The 19375-nt window shown below is 49.3% G+C and overlaps 9 protein-coding genes across 9 annotated transcripts; 5 read left to right on the top strand and 4 right to left on the bottom strand.

Moving 5' to 3' along the window:
- Positions 1-1722: 1722 nt before the first annotated feature.
- On the bottom strand, positions 1723-2010 carry COCVIDRAFT_94601 (hypothetical protein; the record flags this gene model as incomplete). Its single annotated transcript, XM_014702980.1, has 1 exon — positions 1723-2010. One exon carries the CDS (start codon positions 2008-2010, stop codon positions 1723-1725), a length of 288 nt encoding a protein of 95 aa, XP_014558466.1.
- Positions 2011-3632: 1622 nt separating this feature from the next.
- COCVIDRAFT_94561 (hypothetical protein) lies at positions 3633-5431 on the bottom strand (the record flags this gene model as incomplete). The annotated part of the gene is made up of 2 exons (XM_014702979.1): positions 3633-5204; positions 5258-5431. 2 exons carry the CDS (start codon positions 5429-5431, stop codon positions 3633-3635), a joined length of 1746 nt encoding a protein of 581 aa, XP_014558465.1.
- Positions 5432-6025: 594 nt separating this feature from the next.
- COCVIDRAFT_94598 (hypothetical protein) lies at positions 6026-7539 on the top strand (the record flags this gene model as incomplete). The annotated part of the gene is made up of 2 exons (XM_014702978.1): positions 6026-6508; positions 6565-7539. The coding sequence occupies 2 exons, from the start codon at positions 6026-6028 to the stop codon at positions 7537-7539; spliced, it is 1458 nt and encodes a 485-aa protein (XP_014558464.1).
- A 2-nt stretch (positions 7540-7541) lies between these two features.
- Positions 7542-9809, bottom strand: COCVIDRAFT_94318 (hypothetical protein; the record flags this gene model as incomplete). The annotated part of the gene is made up of 2 exons (XM_014702977.1): positions 7542-9534; positions 9697-9809. 2 exons carry the CDS (start codon positions 9807-9809, stop codon positions 7542-7544), a joined length of 2106 nt encoding a protein of 701 aa, XP_014558463.1.
- A 363-nt stretch (positions 9810-10172) lies between these two features.
- Positions 10173-10364, top strand: COCVIDRAFT_94410 (hypothetical protein; the record flags this gene model as incomplete). Its single annotated transcript, XM_014702976.1, has 1 exon — positions 10173-10364. A coding segment is annotated over one exon (192 nt), but the record flags the coding sequence as incomplete, so codon positions are not given.
- Positions 10365-10428: 64 nt separating this feature from the next.
- Positions 10429-11582, top strand: COCVIDRAFT_25116 (hypothetical protein; the record flags this gene model as incomplete). Its single annotated transcript, XM_014702914.1, has 3 exons — positions 10429-10762; positions 10815-11213; positions 11263-11582. 3 exons carry the CDS (start codon positions 10429-10431, stop codon positions 11580-11582), a joined length of 1053 nt encoding a protein of 350 aa, XP_014558400.1.
- A 735-nt stretch (positions 11583-12317) lies between these two features.
- On the top strand, positions 12318-13323 carry COCVIDRAFT_14490 (hypothetical protein; the record flags this gene model as incomplete). Its single annotated transcript, XM_014702889.1, has 2 exons — positions 12318-12998; positions 13054-13323. 2 exons carry the CDS (start codon positions 12318-12320, stop codon positions 13321-13323), a joined length of 951 nt encoding a protein of 316 aa, XP_014558375.1.
- A 2254-nt stretch (positions 13324-15577) lies between these two features.
- COCVIDRAFT_14489 (hypothetical protein) lies at positions 15578-17605 on the top strand (the record flags this gene model as incomplete). The annotated part of the gene is made up of 3 exons (XM_014702888.1): positions 15578-16155; positions 16212-16375; positions 16425-17605. The coding sequence occupies 3 exons, from the start codon at positions 15578-15580 to the stop codon at positions 17603-17605; spliced, it is 1923 nt and encodes a 640-aa protein (XP_014558374.1).
- A 70-nt stretch (positions 17606-17675) lies between these two features.
- On the bottom strand, positions 17676-19220 carry COCVIDRAFT_36225 (hypothetical protein; the record flags this gene model as incomplete). Its single annotated transcript, XM_014702975.1, has 1 exon — positions 17676-19220. One exon carries the CDS (start codon positions 19218-19220, stop codon positions 17676-17678), a length of 1545 nt encoding a protein of 514 aa, XP_014558461.1.
- Positions 19221-19375: the final 155 nt, after the last annotated feature.

The following is a 19375-nucleotide window of genomic DNA, read 5'->3' as shown; positions in this document are numbered from 1 at the left end:
TGTGCGGTCCCACGGGTATCGTTTTCTGTCCCAAAAGCGGTTTCAGACAGCCATCTTGGCTTCGCTACCAGCCACTCTATTGGATTGCGAATAACAGCCGAAGCACACTATGCACACCACGACACAAGCGCGGATGTACGATATATTGACCTTGCACCATACGCAAGCACGACTGGAATAATGAATAAGCAGCGCTATTGGCAGAATTTAGCGTATTGCTCTTACTGTAACACTAAGTACACTGGCTAGACAAAAAAACTTTCAAGTTGTCGCTACATTTACACGGACCTTCCTCATTCATTCGGGTTACTTTGTGTGATATCCACTTGTCGCATGGGCCCATACTTATGGGGGCATTGCGATAACCTCAACAATATGACGGCTCAGTTCCTGAAGCATTCGGGCCTGGCGGGTGGTGTCCCACGGACTTGTAGCAGGCTGGAACTCCGTTAAGATTGATACTTGGATCAATTGGTGTCCCATACGCTCTCTCCACTTGATCCTTCTTGTTTTGTTGCAGGATGCAAGCAAAGCCGTCTCAGCTACCAGCTTGGACAGGTAACAAAAATCATGAGTTTCCATGTAGACACATGCGTCATACGCCATTGTTTGTTCCGGCCACTACCATATTGCTCGGTTGGCGAAGCCAGACGGCCGAACATCTGCTTTGCGCCAACGCGCCAATCAGAAGGCTACATGTGGGGTGCAGCAGCATGGTGGCTGGCCTGAACTTTCCAACCTCCTTTCAGTCCTATTGTGGAAGGAGTCTAGCTGCTGTCGAAGTCACGTCTGATAGGTCAATATGAAGTTGGAAATTTGACGACCATTGGACAGTCGGACCGCTATTCATTGCACGTTGCCACGAAACCCTGGCCTGGGCAGTACCGGCAATCAAATCCGTGGGCCTGTTGAACCAGGTTTCGCAGTTCTAGGCAATATCGAGCACACCCACAAGGCTGGGAAAGATCCCGAGGCTCAACGGTCTAGCGTCGATGTCTGTGGCAGGAATTCGGCATGTGAAATCGTTGCTACGCACTGACTGGTAGTCGACAGCGTCACCCTTGCAACCAGGGCCCTCTGGGCTAGTTGACACGGACCGCCTTCGTAATGTGGAGAAGAAGGCGCTAAGGAATCAAAAGGATCAATCTCGACATGGGAGGGACGGGTGGTAGTCAGCGTACGCTACTGCAGCGTATCACTGTACATGTACATGTGGTGTACGTGTGAGCATGCGGTTATCAAACCTAATACACGCAAAAGTTACATCGGCAAATGCAGCTAGCTAGCAAACAGCAAAACTCGCCCATGCGCTTCCCTTCCCCCACTTATCGCACCAAAGGTTATGCATTTCTATTACCCTTCTCTCCCCCACAGATTGTTGCTGCCTCTTTGCAGGCACGCGCAGGCGCCCAGAAGGACCATACTCAATTCGCAAACCTTAGTCCTTCTTTCCTTTCTTCCTTCCTTTTCTATAATCCCAGCAATCTGCAACTACCCCTCCTCATCCTCGTCAACCTCATCCTCCTTCTTCTCCACACCCCTTGACCCCTGGTTTCATCGCTCCTTTAACGAGGGACTAGACTTATACCCACATTTTTTTGGCTCTTCCTCTCGTCCTGAACAACCCCACCGATAGCAATCACACTCGCTTTGGTCCACACCGACCACTCCCATGGACAAGCGCGCTCGACTCGTCCGTACATTCTGTGCATGTGCATTGAGTCAGGTGGGCTTGGCACAAGAGTGGAGAGGTGTGTGGGTTAGGAGGGTTAGGTTGACTCGATGCCGATCTGGCGATTGCGCGACTATGGTGCTGGGGGGGGGGGGAGCATCACCCCTGGCCGGACTTACAAAACGCATCATGATCGTCGTTTTCGAGGCAAACAGGATAGGAAGGAAGTGGGAAGGGGTGGGTTGATGGGGGGAGGGGCGGCGGCGGCGGCGGCGACGGCGCTGTCGGCTCGTGTGGGAAGCCGCCGGATGGCAAGGCGGCGAGCGGGTCAATTCCATGACTCTCTCTTTGTTTCTCATCACGAGGAGTATGTAAAAAAAAATGGGTAAAATGGGCATATGTTGTATGGATGTACTATATAATACAGAGAGAAAAGGGCCGGTTTTGGGAGGGGAAGCCTCCGCCTTAAGTGTTTGTTCGTATTATTGTCATTTTTTCTCTCTCTTCCTATTTTGCAAGTGGGCCCCTCCTCCCCTTGCTGTTTTAATCTTCATGCAAATATTTTAGTTGGGGTTTATAAGACCTATCTGGTCTGGAATTTTGCTATACTAAAAAAATTCTTTTGTATAACTGTGGCGATGATTTTGCAAAAAAAAAATCTTTGAGAGAGCAGAAGGGTGAGTTCCGCAACATAAGTAGACTTCCAAAAAAAACACATCACGTTACATATCTCGAATCTTACCTAGTAGTACTAACTATCTTTTTTTGATTACTGATAATTTTTCTTCGCTCCCCCCCCCCCCCCAGTTTTCCCGGCGCTTCTTTTATACTATTTCCAACTTCCACCTTACGTCACTGTTTGGTATTCTTCGGCCCGTAATCTACTTATAACAGAATCACCTCTTTTTTTTTCCTTTGAAAGAAAGTCCGGCGACCGAGAGAGTGGGGAAGGGGGGAGGGGTTGTTAGTTAGTTACTTTGTATTTCGCCCCGCCACTGCCCTCACCGATCATCTAAGTAGGTAACTCTATGCGTGATGTTTGCTTTAAGAGAGAGAGAGAGAGAGAGAGAGATAAAAAACGGCTATTTTAGCGCGGTTGTTATCGGGCCTTGTTTCTTTGCCTCTTTATGGGTGTCGGGTATGGACTACGTAGCCCCGAGGGGAGGGGGGGGGAGGCCTTATCGTACGTTTGAACAATGATCCTGCTGCGTTTACTAGCAATCCCTTGTTTTTTTGTGTCTTTTTCTCTTCTACACACGTGAATTAAAGGGGGGGGGGGTTTAAAGTGTGCAATAGGTTCATGGTTATGCACTCAAGTCGCATAACGTACAAAGAAACAGGACCCGAAGACATCCGCTCGAGCGGGGGAGAAGACGAAGATGAGGTTAAAGAGAATTGATGGGTGGGAAACATAGGGCCGGGGTTGTGGGAATCGTAGGGCTGGTAGTAGATGAAAAAGACTAGAAAGTATTGAACGAGTTGTTTGGCATGAAGGGCCGGGTAGTATAATAACTTTTTTGTACATAATTGTGTACGAGATGTAGTTTACATTGGCGTTTTATGCAGAGGGGTTTTCTCCGGTAACGAGGCGTGATGGGCGGGTTTGCTTGCTTGAAGATGGGCGCTTGCAGCTAGGGCGGTTGGAGTCGAAGATGCATATCGCCCCTAGGTTCTTGCTGTACGTAAGGGAGTACGTACACAGTAGTAGTAGTATTCAAATGCCTCGGGATTGGAAAGGCTTGGCAACCCCGGAACTTGGTGAGACTAGTAACGGAAGTGATCTATCCGTTGATTGAACGACATGGCCTTTTTTGGCAGGGACAACGCTGCTTTTCTGATTTGTACCAAGAGATTTCGGGCCTGACATTCCGTACCTGTTGCAAGAGTACAAATTGTAAATGACGATATCGGAAGCTAGTAAAATTCGTCAGAATTGGACTAATCCTCACGCATGGCAATCCTAGGATGCCCTTCGTTCATCGCCATATGCCAAGATCGGTACAGCACTTTGATCTTTCGGAAGTACTGCGTTTAGGATTACGCCTACAATGGCAGCAATAACAAATGGCGTTTCCACCGCGAGATTGATTCCTTGCTCAAACCCGATCAAGTTCTCGTTTGGCCCGTTGTATGCCAGAACCTGGGCAAACCAGTCAGGCTGGCAGATATCCATGAACCCGATACCAAGTGCGACGGCGAGAATGAAGCGGTCGCGCCGTGTCCACGAGATGAGTGCGAGGACGCGAATGCCCGCTACGGCAATGGTGCTGTAGAGGAAGACTTGCATACCACCGAGCACCGAGGGAGGCATAGAAGCAAAGACAGCCCCAAATTTAGCAACGACTCCCATTAGAACCAGAAACCCACTTGCTGCCCAACCCGCTCGACGAGACGCACAGCCCGTAAGCACTATGACACCATTGTTTCCAGCTTGGCTGACCATCGGTGGACCGGTCGCAAGTGCACTGAGGAAACTGCCAATGCCATCGCACAAGATACCGCCCTGGACTCTGCTGTTGAACACCGTACCCTCGATATCCACATCTGACAACTCGGCCGTAGCCAGGATATCCGGGATACACGACACCGCTTGGCACGCAAACATGATGATCATCGGTAAGACCAGCGCTCCATCAACAGACAGGTTGAACGTATGCACCCAGAGAAACGTGCCGCCAGGCGCCCGATCCAGCTGTTCAGTAGACCAATATCCCGTTGCGCCCGACACGGCGCAGCCAACCGCCAAACCGATGACTACAGAAGCCGAGCGCATGAGCGGCGCACCAACAGCTTCTACAATGACAATAGTAGCAAATACACTAAACCCCAGCCCTATCAACTTCGGATGCCCCCAAACCAAGGGCCTCGGAGCAGAAACATCCGGACAAAGCGCATAGAACCCCTCGCCGTGGTGGCAATTCGAGGACCCGCCCCAGTTCTGCAGTCCATTGCCGACAAGATACACGCCGATTAACGTAAGTAGCGATCCAGTGATGAGTTTTGGAAAGACTTTGTTGAGAAGTTTTGGGGGTACAAAGGCCATCCCTATCTGGATCCAGACGCAGCAAAGCATGGTACCTAAGCATGCGCCCCAGGCGTCTGGGCACGATGCTTGTGTTCCGTCGGCGAGAATAGGGCAAGTGCCGGATTTGTAGCGCAAGGCGGCGTAGTTGAAGACGATCGGGAGGATGTCGAAGGTGGGTCCGACGACGCTGAGCAGGCCGGTGCCGATGAAGAAGGGGGTTTTCGCGATGTGGAGGCGTGTGACTTGCAGGGCTGTTGCGAGACCGGTGGTGATGAAGGCGGTGGAGACGAGGTACGTGGTCATTTCTGCGTCGAAGTTGAAGGCGCCTGAGGCGATGGCGAGGGGTGGGGAGACGATGGAGCCGATCATTGTGAGGGCGTGTTGGAGGCCGAGGAGGAGAGTTAGAAGGATGGGGACGCGGTCGTTTAGGCCGTAGAAGGGGGCTTTGTAGTTTTTGTATTTTCTGTTCAATGGCCAGATGTTTGGGGTGATTAGGTAGACGTAGTCCTTGGTGTTGTTGGTGTTGATATTCTGAGTACTTTTGTTTTTAGGAAACTCACATAGTTACCGATCCAGCCATCTTTCGTCGTAAATGAATATTTGAGCTCTGCGAGCGTATCTTGCCATGTTGTCGTTACAGTGCCTACTTCGTGGCTGGTTACGGGCGAATATGGTGCTGTTTCTTCGGCGTACTTTGACTTTTGCTCCACCTCACTTGGAGGTTCCATGGCCATCGCTGCTATCAGTTCAATTTGAAGCGTCAGCTACAATTTCAAGTAGCTTTGCGTAACTCTGGTAGACGCGATCGCGCTGTATGTATATACAATATGGTCCCTGCCATTGCCATTTCGCGGTGCTAAGCCGGCGGCGCGCGTTTCCTATGATAGGCGTTCGTGAGTTCACAGAATACCGCGATAGCCAATCCACTGGAGACCCGCTATCAGAGGTAACATAACAATCAATGGGCATAAGAACTTTGTCGGCATGTCCTGTAAAGTAAGGTAGACAGTATGACGATAAGGGGATGTTATCATGTTAGCGTCGGCCGCCCCTTGTCACTTTAGGCGAGCTGGCGGAAACGGAGATTGGCAGTATACACAACGCTGCACTCATGGTTAGAGGACAGCAGATGTCCATTTGTACAGAAATTGATTGACTAAAGGCACGGGCTATTTGGTTTCGGAGCCCGCTTCTAATTGATACTTCTGTTCACATCCCAATTTATATACATCAACATCTCAAGGAAGAAGGCTGGCTACATTTAAAAGCTGAATTTACTGCAGACATCTCAACACTCCCAAAAGACCTCAACTCTTGCCAAGGAAACGATGTGTTCGTTAAGCACAGCTCCCAGACGACTATTAGTCCATGCGACCATCATAACCGTCAACAAGAACCGGGAAGTTATCCTGGACGGCGCACTACTCATTGAAAATGGTCGCATCACATCGCTTGGAAAGACTGCAGACCTCCTGAAGCAAGTAGAATCGGAGAGCAACCAATATATCGAAGTCATAGATTGCACGAACAAAATAATTATGCCTGGTCTGATCAACACACACGCACATCTAGCACAGTCACTATTACGGGGCCTCGCCGAGGACCTCACACTTCACAATTGGCTGTGCGACGCGATTTGGCCGTTGGAAGCAAACTACGCCGAAGACGACGGCTATATCGCGTCCATGTTGACGATAGCCGAGATGCTCAAGACAGGAACAACATGTTTCCTCGAAGCCATGCTCACGCACAGAAGCGGGCTTGAAAACGTGGTTCGAGCCGTACAAGAGACCGGCATACGAGCTTGCTTAGTAGGTTTGGGGAAGATTGACCAAAGCCACTGAACAACAACTGACAAACTACCAAGGGAAAACTGATCAAGGTCGCTGAAACAAACGAAAATCTCAACATGAAGGACGCAAGAGATCGCGACGTCGACTCCATGTCCGTAGCTGCTGCACTCTCAGCCCACAAGAAACACCACAGCACCTGCAACGACCGTTTACACGTGTGGTTTGCCGCAGGAACACCTCGAGGCTCTCCAATGTCTGCACACGCCTCGATAGGCGAGACAGCGCGAACGCACAATATCGGCGTTACCATGCACTGCGCAGAAGCCCCAAAGGACCTTCCCATCTACCGGGAATACTACCAATGCAGTCCCATGCAGTTCTGCCGCGATGCCTCGCTGACAGGTCCCAAAAGCGTTTTTGCACATTGTGTACACCTGGATCCAGCAGCTGGAGATTACGATGTATTACGTGAGAGCAACAGCACTGTCTCGCACAATCCAACAAGTAATCTCAAGCTGGGTTCTGGAGTCGCGAGTATACCGGATATGGTTGCGAGTGGCGTCAATGTGGCACTGGGAACAGATGGCGCGCCTTGCAACAACACGTACGACATGTTCCGGGAGATGCATCTAGCGGCGATACTTCATGGCGGGGTGAAGCAACAGGCTGGTGTGCTGAGTGCGTATGATGTCTTGGAATTCGCTACGATAAATGGCGCCAAAGCGCTGGGATTGGATAAAGAGATTGGCAGTTTAGAGGTGGGGAAGAAGGCGGATGTTGTTGTTGTTGAACCGAGAGGCGTATCCAATGCCCCGTGGGTTGCATCTGAGCAGAGTACTGGTGGAATAGATCCAGTCACAGTGCTTGTTCACTCTTCAGGAGCAGATGTCGATACTGTGATAGTGGATGGTCAGATCCTTGTCAGCAAGGGACAGTTGTTGCACATTGACGAAGATATGGTCATAAATAAAGCAAAGGATTCGGTAGCAGGTATACGGAAAAGAAGCGGCGTGGGTGCGAGAAACCACATGTCGTTGAAGTATATATAGACTCAGAACCGAAATGAAAGCAAATCATCAAAAAGACTGTGGCCTCCCAAAACGGTTTGCGGCGGCAACATGTTCACGAAAGAGTCCCATGAAGCATCCCCCACATACTCAGGGACTTGCGCTGTTGGTGCAGAGGTGGGTATAGTGACTTGAAGGTTTTGCGACATATTGCTGATGAAGCTTTCTACATCCAACGTGCGGGCCCGTTTCCTCGATGAACAAGCCGTATCACTGGACTCTGCTGTTCGTGGGCGCTTTCTACTCCCAATCGTTCCACCCTCTCGGATCTCTCGTTGCAGCGCCGAAAGTAACTGGATACCACGCGAAGCAATTTTGCTCTCATCGAATCCTTTCAAGTAATCAACCGTATCCGCAACAAGCTTCATGTGTTCCTCGACTTCTTTTTCGTCCGCGCTTCGATGCAACGCATCGAGGCTGAGAATGATGCCTGCGGCAATCGAAAACGCCTGCTCAATCCATAGTATTGGGGCCCGCTCATCATTTTCTGATAGTGCTTCTTTCAGGATAGTCTTAGACGCTGCAATGCATGTGCGGCGAGTAAATGAGAATGCCGAATTAGTAAACGAAAGTCCCAGGAATTTTCGATGTATCATGATAATCTTGTGCGAAGCGCAGATGGCTAGAGATCGCCTTGCCCAACCTACATGGATCGGCCAGTCGTTGGCTACGGGTGCGTTGTTCGATAAGAAAGTCGGCATACAGGCTGTGGCAAGCTTCCGCATTTTCTCGTCATACTGCAGTACCTTTTCGTACTTTGTGAAAAGTGTGTTGCATTCAGCCATAGCGTCTAGCAATTGTGGCATAAGTTTAGCAATATCATAACGGTAACTACAATAGCTTGCTTGGGTGGGTACAGACAAAGGCTGAGGTATCATGTCGTCGTCGTTGCAATTCAAGAGTTTTGCGTTCTGACAGAAGCGGGGGTTGAGTGAATAGGATTCGGAAAATGGAATTTGAAACCAGTCTTGCGTACAGAGCTGGTTGAAAACTCTTCGTCCCATTTCACGGTGGCGAAGTTGCTGTTGTGAAACAGTAGTAGTTGTGCCCTCAGGGCCAAGGCGATGCAGACCTAAGCTTTGCGCAATACGTCCAGCTGAGGCAAGCAAGACTGACTGGCTATTTGATTTACCCAAAACGTGAGCCGCGATTGTCAGAGTGGCGATTGCTTGTACAGAGTAGATGGTATGATTCTCGATATAACATGCAATGTTGAGACATGTCACACTTGCTTCGTACCATCTTTTTGACAAGGCTGTCTTTTCGGCTGATGAGAATCCCCATGACTGGTATACAGATGGTGGCGCACATGTGATGCTTCCAGTGATGATGGAAAACAAAAGTCCCAGCCACTGTAGATTTAGATTCTCGCTGTGTACATTGCTTTCGTACTCTGTGAAAAATAGATCCAAATCTTGATTGAATATTGTTGACGAGTAGGAGCAATGGTACCAGAGGATACAACTGTTGTGGTATTCAACAAGCTGTAAAATATGATCCTTGCTAGGAAGGAGAGCTTCCAGAATATCGAGCTGTGCGTCTCTGCTAGCCTCGGTCATGGTGTTGGATGCGATCGCTGGGTCATCTTGCCCTACGCTGAACCGTCTTGGCCCACTGTTGTGCTCTGCTGACGACCCGTATTGCGCATCTTTCTTGCGACCCCATGCTAGGAACTCCAGGACAGTAGCTGTATCGGTAGCCTCAGAAGGTACATCGGCATTGTTTTCTTGGAGAGGAGAAGTCGGGACATGGCCATGCGTCGGACTCGATGAAGCATCTCCGGGATGTGGAAATGGCGCTCCGCTCAAAGACGCATCATGTCGCCCCCCTAGCTTAGATTCTAGCTCGTCTACACGTTCCAGAATTGTGCGCATGAAGCCGTCGGATGCTGCTGGAACCCTTTGGGCTTGGTAAGCAGGAGGAGGTACTGATGGTATAGTTGAAGCATCATCTCTTGTACAAAAGCTTGCGTAACCCCTAGTTGTGACTTAGCATCATACATTGCAGAAATAATTCCAGTCAGTCCAGTTGGTTTATACAATGCCACTCAGGCACAACAATCTTCATGAATGGCCTCAGCCTGTTGGCTCAGCCGCAAGCCCAAGCGTCCCAGTCTACAACGTGAAAAGAGGTGCTAACCTTTTGATACAGGTACTGCAAGGCACATTCTTATCGCACTTTATCTTCCTCCTATAGCATTCTGTGCATGTCAATCGGGCCCTTTGCCCTTTGAGAGCGTTACTGTCGTCCATGGATATTGAGAACAGTTGATGTCAGGTTGGTAGTTGAGTTCGAGGGCGTCCCGAGACCTCAAAGACCCGATTGTTAGCATCATGTGGCAGTAGCATGCATATGCAGGACGTAGCAGCGACAGGTGGATCAACGAGTCGATATTTTGAGATGGAAAGGACGATGAGCAGGGAGCGGCCGAGATAGCGGACGGCACTGAGGGTTGCTCGGCAGTGGGGAGGGGGAGCAGCAACGGCTGCCGATTGGTGTCGCTCAACAGTGGGGGCAGCGACAGATATCGATTGGCTACACTCTATACAAGTATATCAACGCAAGTCCGCCAGCAGGCCAATCGACATCTGTCGCTCGTTAGCTTATCGGACGAGTCCCAGCCGAAGCCCCACCCGCCCCAAGTGTGCACATTGAATGCTTATCTTTACACTACCATCACTTGCCACCAACGGCCGCCGGACCCAACGGCCGCATCGACTACGGTGATTTTGAGTTTGATGACCTTCGTCCGAGGAGCATACATTTTGACGGACGTGACAAGACATAAGAGCAAGTATGGTATGTGATTGAAGTGAGGCTTGAAACTGCAGCTCATCAGCATTGAACAATTCGAACCATCAGCATTTCCTTATGGCGCCCACAAAATACATTGATCGTCCTGTGCCGACTATCTCGCTTCGTAATTTCGACTCACGGGTGGATGAGATCACCAAGGAGCTCGTTGATGCCGCAGAAAATCACGGCTTCTTTTGCATTGTAGATCATGGAATCAGCCGTGACTCTATTGATCGCATCTTTGATCAGTCATCACGCTTCTTCAATCAGTCGGACGACGTAAAGTCAAGGGTACCCTTCTCTCCTCAGCACAACGCTGGATGGGAAAAGAATGCGCAGGTAAGGCCATCAACAGGGGCCGTTGATCGCAAAGAGTCGTACCAGATGCAATTTGGCGAGGCCATGAATGGTGAGTTGTGGTTGCAATGCTTATATTTTGTTGCAAAACTGATGTACAAAAGGGCGCTGGCTGGATGAGGAGACATTGCCAGGCTTTCAAATGCAAGCCTTGGAGTTCATGCACCAAGCACAAGCTGTCAGCGAAAAGCTCATGAAGTGTTTTGCGAGAGGCCTAAAGTTTGAAGATGACTACTTTGTCAAAGCCCATGATGTCAGCCGGCCAGAGTGTCAGACTGTTTGTCGGCTCTTGCACTATTTCGAAACACCCAAAGTACAAGACTTGACTGGGCAGGTGTATCATAGGGCCGGTGCGCATGCTGACTGGGACTTCTTGACTTTGTTATTTCAGAAAGCTGGTCAGTCGGGCCTTGAGATATGCCCAGGAAGAGAAGTTTCGACTTCATTTGGGTATGGTGACGCATGGACAAAGGTCGAGCCTGATGTTGAGAAGAATGCAATTGGTAAGTTGGTTTTCAGCCTGAATATCAACAATGCGCTGAACTTCTATAGTATGCAATGTCGGTGACTTGCTCATGTCATGGTCTGATGACCGCTTCAAATCGACCTTTCATCGCGTCAAGGCGCCATGCGAGCCAGACGACTACTATGGCGAGCGATACAGTATTGCTTTCTTCAACCAGCCATGCAAAGACGCCAAGATCCAAGGTCCATTGAAGAGATATCCAATGGTGACGGGTGAGGAATTTACCAGGAATGCTATGAGTAGGAACTACCAAGCCATACAAGAGAAGCTGAAGAAGGAGAGAGAGTCGATACCCAAGGTGACAGAAGTGAAAGCAGCAACAACACAGGTAGGCGCAACGGCATGAGGTATCATAGTGTAGAATGCAGCATGGACAGACGTCACGCAGTCATTTTACGGAGCTACCTCCGGTTGCACTACTTGCCCTCACCCCTACCTTGCTTCGTGCGCTCACTCTCCTTACACGGTCTCGCTTTGCTATATTCAAGGTGTTTGCATCATCTGTATGATACAACCTCTGAGAATGACCACGGTTGTTGATTCTTGCGTACTATCATATCGTCTAAGTATTGTTCAAAAGTATGGCGACAAGCTAAGCTCGATGCACCACGTGATTGACATGCCAGGTCAATGCTGAGCAGACGGACGAAAATCCCTATGGAAGTAGCGCCTTAAATCCGAGCCGCCACATGATTCTGCTCCTATCCCTTGTTTCTAAAGACAGTATACAGCTGCTAGCAAGGATAACAAGTGAGGAGTAACTTCACGCAACTTGTCCGACTCTCAGTGACTTCACTAACGCCGGCTGTTAAATCCGGCCGAAAGTTTACGAAACTGCTTCAAGATGTCCATGAAGAGAGTGAATATAAAGAAGAGACGTAATGTGTGGTATTAAAATTCAGCGTTCAATCAGTCTCTCAAGACCTTACACTGTAAATCTGACGAAGAGCCTTCAGTTCATGAACAAAGTCAGTCTAATTACCTGAGCAAATCGCACGTCAATTGGTTTGATAAGTTCGGTTCTAGTTATGTGGTATTCTCGAAAGACTAACTTGTTACTAGATCATCTGGAGGCATCAACATGAAGATGGCCAGCCAACTCTCGCAAGCCTTTCCTCCCGCTCCAAAGTTCACAGAAGAAAATGTTCCCGACCTCACATCCAAAGTTTACATCGTCACCGGTGCCTCAGCAGGTGTGGGCAAAGAGCTCGCTCGTCTCTTGTACAGCCGTAGCGGCACAGTTTACGTTGCGGCACGTTCAGCAGAGAAAGCAAACACCGCGATATCTTGGATCAAGGAGCGCCACCCAAATGCAACTGGTCAGCTGCACTTCCTCAAGCTAGACCTCAACGATCTACGAGGAATCAAGTCTTCCGCCGAGGAGTTTCTGAGCAAGGAACAGAGACTGGATGTGCTTTTCAACAATGCGGGCGTCATGATGCCGCCTCAGGGCAGCAAGACGGAGCAAGGATACGAACTGCAAATCGGCACGAATTGTCTAGCGCCTTTCTTGTTCACAAAACTGCTTACCCCGCTAATCGTGCAAACTGCCAAATCAAGTCCACCCGGTAGTATCAGAGTGGCCTGGGTGTCTTCGAGCGCAGCCGAGGTCGTTGCGCCGCGGGGTGGAGTCGACATGGACAACCTCGATTACAAGAAGGACCAATCAGCAACGACAAAATACGCCATTAGCAAAGCAGGCAACGTGTTACATGCGATTGAATATCAGAGAAGACACAAGAACGACGGAGTGGTTAGCACTGTGAGTTTTCTTTTTGCATGCAATCTGGATTTGTTCTTGAGCTGATAGAATACAGGCACTTCACCCGGGACTCTTCAAATCTGAGTTGACGCGACATTCAGGGACTTTGTTGAGTTTGCTTTCCAGGCCCTTTCAGCATGAACCAGTATATGGTGCCTATACGGAGCTTTTCGTGGGACTGGCACCTGAAGCTGCAAATCTCAAGGAAGGAGATTGGGTCATACCCTGGGGGAGAATTGTAGAGGTCCGGAAGGACCTTGTGGCCGATGGTAAAGCAGGACCTTTTTGGGAGTGGAGCGAGAAGCAAGTAGAACCGTATGCATAGCTAGTAGAAGTAAATTACCACGGCTAGGTATACATGGGTAGTGTTCTTTTGGATTTTCTTTTGTGCATAATGTATGTTTCCATATTTTGCCCCTTTCTTACCGTAGTTTCATTTGCAACGTCTATGTCGCAAGCCACAACGACGCAGCATTGGCTAGTTTCTGCACATGTTGCCTAGTCGAGCTACTCAGCATCTGCGCACCGTTGGCAATTCCGCTGTGCAGCGCAGTGCAAGCATCTAATGCTATTACTGTCTTGACTATCTTACCATCGGAACACAGTCCTTCAGCGCACGTAGTGTCTTAGAGAAGGCGCAGTCTCGCCAGTGACTTCTATATGTATTGGAGTAACTAACAAGAAACATTCTATCACTAGCGAAGTACGGATGGTTGAAAGCCAACCGACGTACACGTTAGAATGCCGTAGCCGACATGGGGTGCGCGGATCACGTGACGTGTCATAATTGCTGAAAGGACGAAAGACTTATGGCAGGATTGAAAGCAATGAGGATATGAGACTTGATGGATTCCATTGCTATCTTTGTAGTTAAATCTTATACGTGCTTCTCTTACTCAGATTGAGGTTTAGTTTTTCCATATTGATTCTAGAATCAATCGTTCTTCTCTCGATTAGTCAACTATGACGACTCTTTTCTAATAGTCTCTCAAACAATCGCACAATATGCACCACAAATATCTCTTCCTAACCCATACTGAGACTAGCAAAGTATAGTATAATCCAGTCCCGTGTAATACATAGAACCACCCGCCGCAGCCGCAACGTCAAGCTTCTAGATAGATACAAGTAGCACACATTCATCGCAGATATCTAAACATTCCCCGATTGAACATCCTCGCAATAAGAACCGTCACACCTTAGGATGCGGGGCTATGTGTGCGGGGCATGTTCGGTTCAGCTCTGTTTTCCGGTTTGCTAATGAGATATAGACTGTCTTTTCAAAACAAAGTAGAAAACGCCTTTGTGTTTAGTAGAATCTATATACATTTTCATAGAGTCACAACACTGAGCTCCATTTGTTAGCGCTAATAGTACCATGTCATGGTACTAAGCCCTGCCAAGTGCTAATCTTGCACAGCTGACCACATGTTAAGGTACCACGTGACCTCCACGTGATCGCTACATAGCCACAAAATAAAGTTCATACCAGACCCTTACTTTAGTGTAGTACTTAAGTATGCTAATAGGGCACGGAACCGGAAACGGGGGCAACTGAACAGGCTCCCCTGTTGTTCGACTGAGGCAGATCGCCAAGGTATCGATTACCGGAATAATTCTAGAGCAGATGGTGTATGGGCCGTTCCGCTCTTAGCTTCAACCAAAAAGGTCTTTACTATTCTCGATTTCCTGGTGAGATGGGACCTATCACAGCCGCGATCAAAATCTTAAGGCATATAAACCGTCTAATCCATCGCCTATTACAAAATCATGTGAATATTTAATATGTCAGTAAGGGTCTAGAACCAGTCTTCGTCGCTTAATGGCCCCATACTCACGTCTTCAGCCTCATGCCACAGTACAGCCCCACGCCACCAAAAGTTCTAGACCAATAGGTATGCCCCACCAACCTCAGCTCACGCACGTCGCTATCTATCGCTTCCACCAGCTTATCTAACGCAGAAAAACTACGTAGCCAATTCAAGCTGTAATCGCCGGTAACGGGGGCCGAAAGTGCGGGGCTGAATAATTCCCTCTGTCCAAATGTATTGAATACATCTTGCTAACATTGTGGCGCCCAGTAACACTCAGACATGTTGCTCCATGCATATACCAAGACTTCAAGTAGCCTGCTGAGCTTCTGCATCAGCTCACTTCTCAGTAACTCTGCCGATGCGCCTGTTCAGCCTTGCACCCTGTATATTATGCAGTGCCACCGCGTGTATCCATACGATTTGCGATTCTATTAGGCAGCTAAGACACATTTTCAGGTTTCTCCGTGCGGTAGGCAATTCCTGTAGAGTAGGCGACGAATTAGACTTGATATATTTTCAGCCCCCATCTGCCCTAATGCAATGCGGGACGGGCATAACCTAATCTAAGGTCCGCGGCATGAGCTTACCACACCTTAGAGTAGGTTGCTGTAGCTTATCGTGCTTGGAAGCCAAGGCCTGGAAGACAGCTGAACAGAAGGCAGAAATCTAGCTCTCATATCAATATCGATGTTAAGCCATTTCCCCTTCTGAGTTCTTCATTTGAGCCTATGCGTAGAGACGAATCTTCTCCACCTCAAATTCCCAATGGCGTACCAACACCTGCATAAGAATCAGCCTAACGTTGATATTGAGCCAGTAAATGAGGGCTGCGATTCACCCTCACCAACTCAACAACGGTATGGGCAAGACGATCGCAACTTTGAATACGATCATGCCAGCCCAGTATCAACCGTAGGAACACGAAATACTAAACATGTAGCGCACTGGAGTACCTCTACAGATGTCACCGCCGTCACCTCGGAAACATCCAGCCAGAGGTCTGGGGGCAAACCCAAGTCTTCTCATGCTCGTACCTGGGCATTTGAGATGATGGCTATCTTCGTCGCTCTCGGAGCTGTTGCTGCCATTATCGGGGTCGTTTTCAAGTACAACGGGCGTGCTTTACCGGACTGGCCTCACGACATTACTCTGAACGCGCTCATCGCTTTGATGGCTACATGTGCCAACGCTACCATGTCCGTTTGCCTTTCGAGTGGAATATCACAAGCAAAATGGATCCGCTTCAAGCAAAAGCCGACTCCGCTATCCGACATTGAGGTTTTTGACGAAGCCAGTCGTGGTTCCTGGGGATCGCTTAAGTTACTCGTGACGGGTAGAGGAGGGTAAGTTGATCTGCTTCAACCATTAGCTTCTTATGACTGACACTTTTGTTACTCAGATTGCTTGGGTCTTTCGGTGCCATCGTCGCTATCGTTGGGCTGGCCCTTGGGCCCTTCGCACAGCAGATAGCAACGTATAAGATGCGAACCGTCGAAAGCGACGTCGGTGCTATCATCCCTAGAGCCGTCAACTACACCGGTGCGCTGACGGGTAACAGCAGTAGTGAGTATCTCCAGAAAACACCATCAGCCAGTCTACTAACATTTCACAGCTGGTTTTGTACCAATACTTCCCCTAAAAGCCGCAGTCTACAACGGCCTGTTTGCAGAGAACAATCGACCTGCAGCGTCTCTAAAGTTTCAATGCTCAAGTGGTAACTGCGCATGGAAGCCCTTCGAGTCACTTGCTGTTTGCCACGAATGTACCGATATCACACCCCTCATGACGCGATACTGTCCACCAGAGATAACTGACTCAGCCAACGTATCTTCATGCGGCTGGCAAGTACCTCAAGGAGCGCTGCTCAACACCAGCTCCGATGTGTTCAGTATGACTTCGTTCATCCCATCCGCATATGGCGACATGCCTCACTCCACCTTCATCAAGCTCATTTTCATGGGCACAGAGCACCAGGACACCCCCCGAGTTCTCAACCCCTGGGCTACACAGTGCACACTACAAGCTTGCGTCAACACGATATCAGCGTCAGTAGTAAACGGTACGCATCAAGAAAACATCACGCACTCGGTGATGAATCACACGGTCCTCGACATGAGCTCGCCAGACCCAGACGCCGACTACGGCGTTTACATTCAAGGTGACTCCAAGGACTCTGCGTATCTCGTTGGCATGGGTGCCCTCCTGAGTATCCGCGGCTGGTTCGGCGCAATCTTCACAAACGGCTCTGCGACCCGGACCACCAGCGACTTCACCCGCAGCATCACTGACCCTGATCGTGCTGTTGTCGTTAATCTCACGGTCGGTATCGCTTCGGGAGAGACGTTCTTCGACACGGATATCTTGACTGCGTTTTACTGGAACTACTACGAGTACACTAATGGACTCGATATGCTCATGAGCGATCTGGCTATATCCATGACTACGGCATTCCGCAGTTTCATGGGTGCTGTACCTACAGCCGGGAAGTCCATGACAGTCGAGTCGTATGTGCATGTTCGGTGGGGTTTTGCGGTACTGCCCATTACTGCTGTTCTCGCGACGCTCGTCTTCTTGATAACTTCCATGAGCCTGACCCATACGTCTGACACACAGGCTTGGAAGACGAGTGCGCTGGTGTCACTGTTCCATGGTTTGGATCACCAGACAAAAGAGAGGTTTAGTGATAAGGAAAGCTTGAGCGCGAAAAGGAAACAGGCAAAGGCTGTGAAGGTGCAGTTGCAGACCGACGATCGTAACGAGACCTTGTTGCGGGCTGAGAAGGTGCAGTGCTAGTTTTATAGAGGGTTTTTACTGTTCGATATCTTTGGAATAAGTCTGTCCACGATTGTATTGGCTCTACAATCTAAACACTACTTTCGCTCTCAATATCTTTGCTCTTTCTTCCCTCGCTGCTAACATCACTCTCCGTGTCACTGAGCAAGCCATCCCAAGCTTCATCTTGCACACTGTCTGCCTCATCCTCCTTCCCAGCACCCTGCTCAACTTTGACATTGACGAACAAGATCCATAGCCCAATGTCGTAGATTATTCTACACGTACCCGATGCCAAGAAAGCTACCCAGAAGTTATCGCTGCCAGCGAGGAGACCAGTAATTGACGGACCCACGCTCATAGCCAAGGTACGCACCATACTTGTGATACCCATGGCACCAGTGCGCTCCTCGGGCTTGACAACTGCAGCAATGAAAGCTGTACGTGGTGCCTGATCCATACTGTTGAGAGCGGCGCGGAAAAGCATCAGCCCGATTGTCCATGCAGGCTTTGAGGGCACAGGGATGAAAACAATGGATAACGACGAAGGGAGATGAGTAAAGACCATGGTGTTGATGAGTCCGATGCGTTTAGCCAGTGGTCCAGCGAAAACAGCGCCGACTGCGCAAAGGAATTGCGAGGCCGATGTGATGTCTCCGAGTGTAGCTTTGGAGACGCTAAATTTGCGGTCGACGTAGTAGTTCATGAGCGAATAGGGTGTCATTCCATCCGACAAACTGTCGACAGCAAGGAGGATCCAGAGCTTGTACAGGATTGATCGTGTCGTTTTGGAGATTTGACTGAAATAGCTCTTCTTCTTAGGCGATTGTGTAACTCTGAGATTTTCCTGTCTCCTCGAAGGTTCGCCGTTCTGCTCGAATCCATCTGTTGTACTTGGCGTCATTGGTTCCAGGAGCATTTCTCCTTCTTCTCCATCACCACTGGCTCTCCTTCGCTCTTTCATCTCGGCAAGTTTCTCGCCGGCAGCTTCGCATCTGCTGCTCAATCCTAGACACAGTATACTGCCGAGTGCGCCAAAGGCTGCGTATCCCCAGAACAAAGCATGGTATGCTTTGGTAGCGTTACCGCTGCTCTTCTCAAAAGCGTTCACCATTCGCCCTGCAACCTCGGCTCCTATAGCACCAGCCATTGTGGTTGCCGTCACGTACCACGACAAAACGTCACTTCTTGTCTTCTCGTCCGTCAATCCACTCAGTATACTCTCCTCGACTGCCCTAAAAGGCCCACAGTCGGCTCCCGTAACGGAGATGATGCCAAAGACTGCCGCAATCAAGAGGATCCAGAAGTTCTCAGAAAGAGCGAACGTGACACCTGAGCAAGCCATCATCACGCTGCCCATAAACAAGATTCTTCTTCTTCCTATTTTATCCGCTACCAAGGTAAGTAGCAAAGAGAGCATAACATCTCCGAGTAACGTCAAGGTCATGAAAGCCCCGATTCTCGAATCCTGAAAATTGAGGGAGGCGAAGAATAAGGCTAGGACAAGACTAGGAATGCCAGCAGCAAACATGCGCAAGGAGCGCAGTATAATGATAATGTAAGCATCCCTTCCCGTTGCATTGAGTGATTCGACACCGAGGAAGCTTGCAATTCGTGATACGAAAATGGGAGCCATGGTGGCGATGTACGACGGATGGTGCCGGAGTAGAAAGCCCTGAGTCAACTCACTCGTGGATGATGGAATATGCAGTTCCAACAGCCACGAAATGGTGAATCAAGAGAAGATAGATAAGAAAAAAGAAAAAGAGAAAGAGGAAGAGTTGCAGTCTA

The sequence above is a fragment of the Bipolaris victoriae genome (genome assembly GCF_000527765.1).
Source record: "Bipolaris victoriae FI3 unplaced genomic scaffold scaffold_26, whole genome shotgun sequence".
NCBI lineage: Eukaryota > Fungi > Ascomycota > Dothideomycetes > Pleosporales > Pleosporaceae > Bipolaris > Bipolaris victoriae.
The sequence above is the reverse complement of the archived record's forward strand: the minus strand, read 5'-3'. Positions and strand labels throughout refer to the sequence as shown.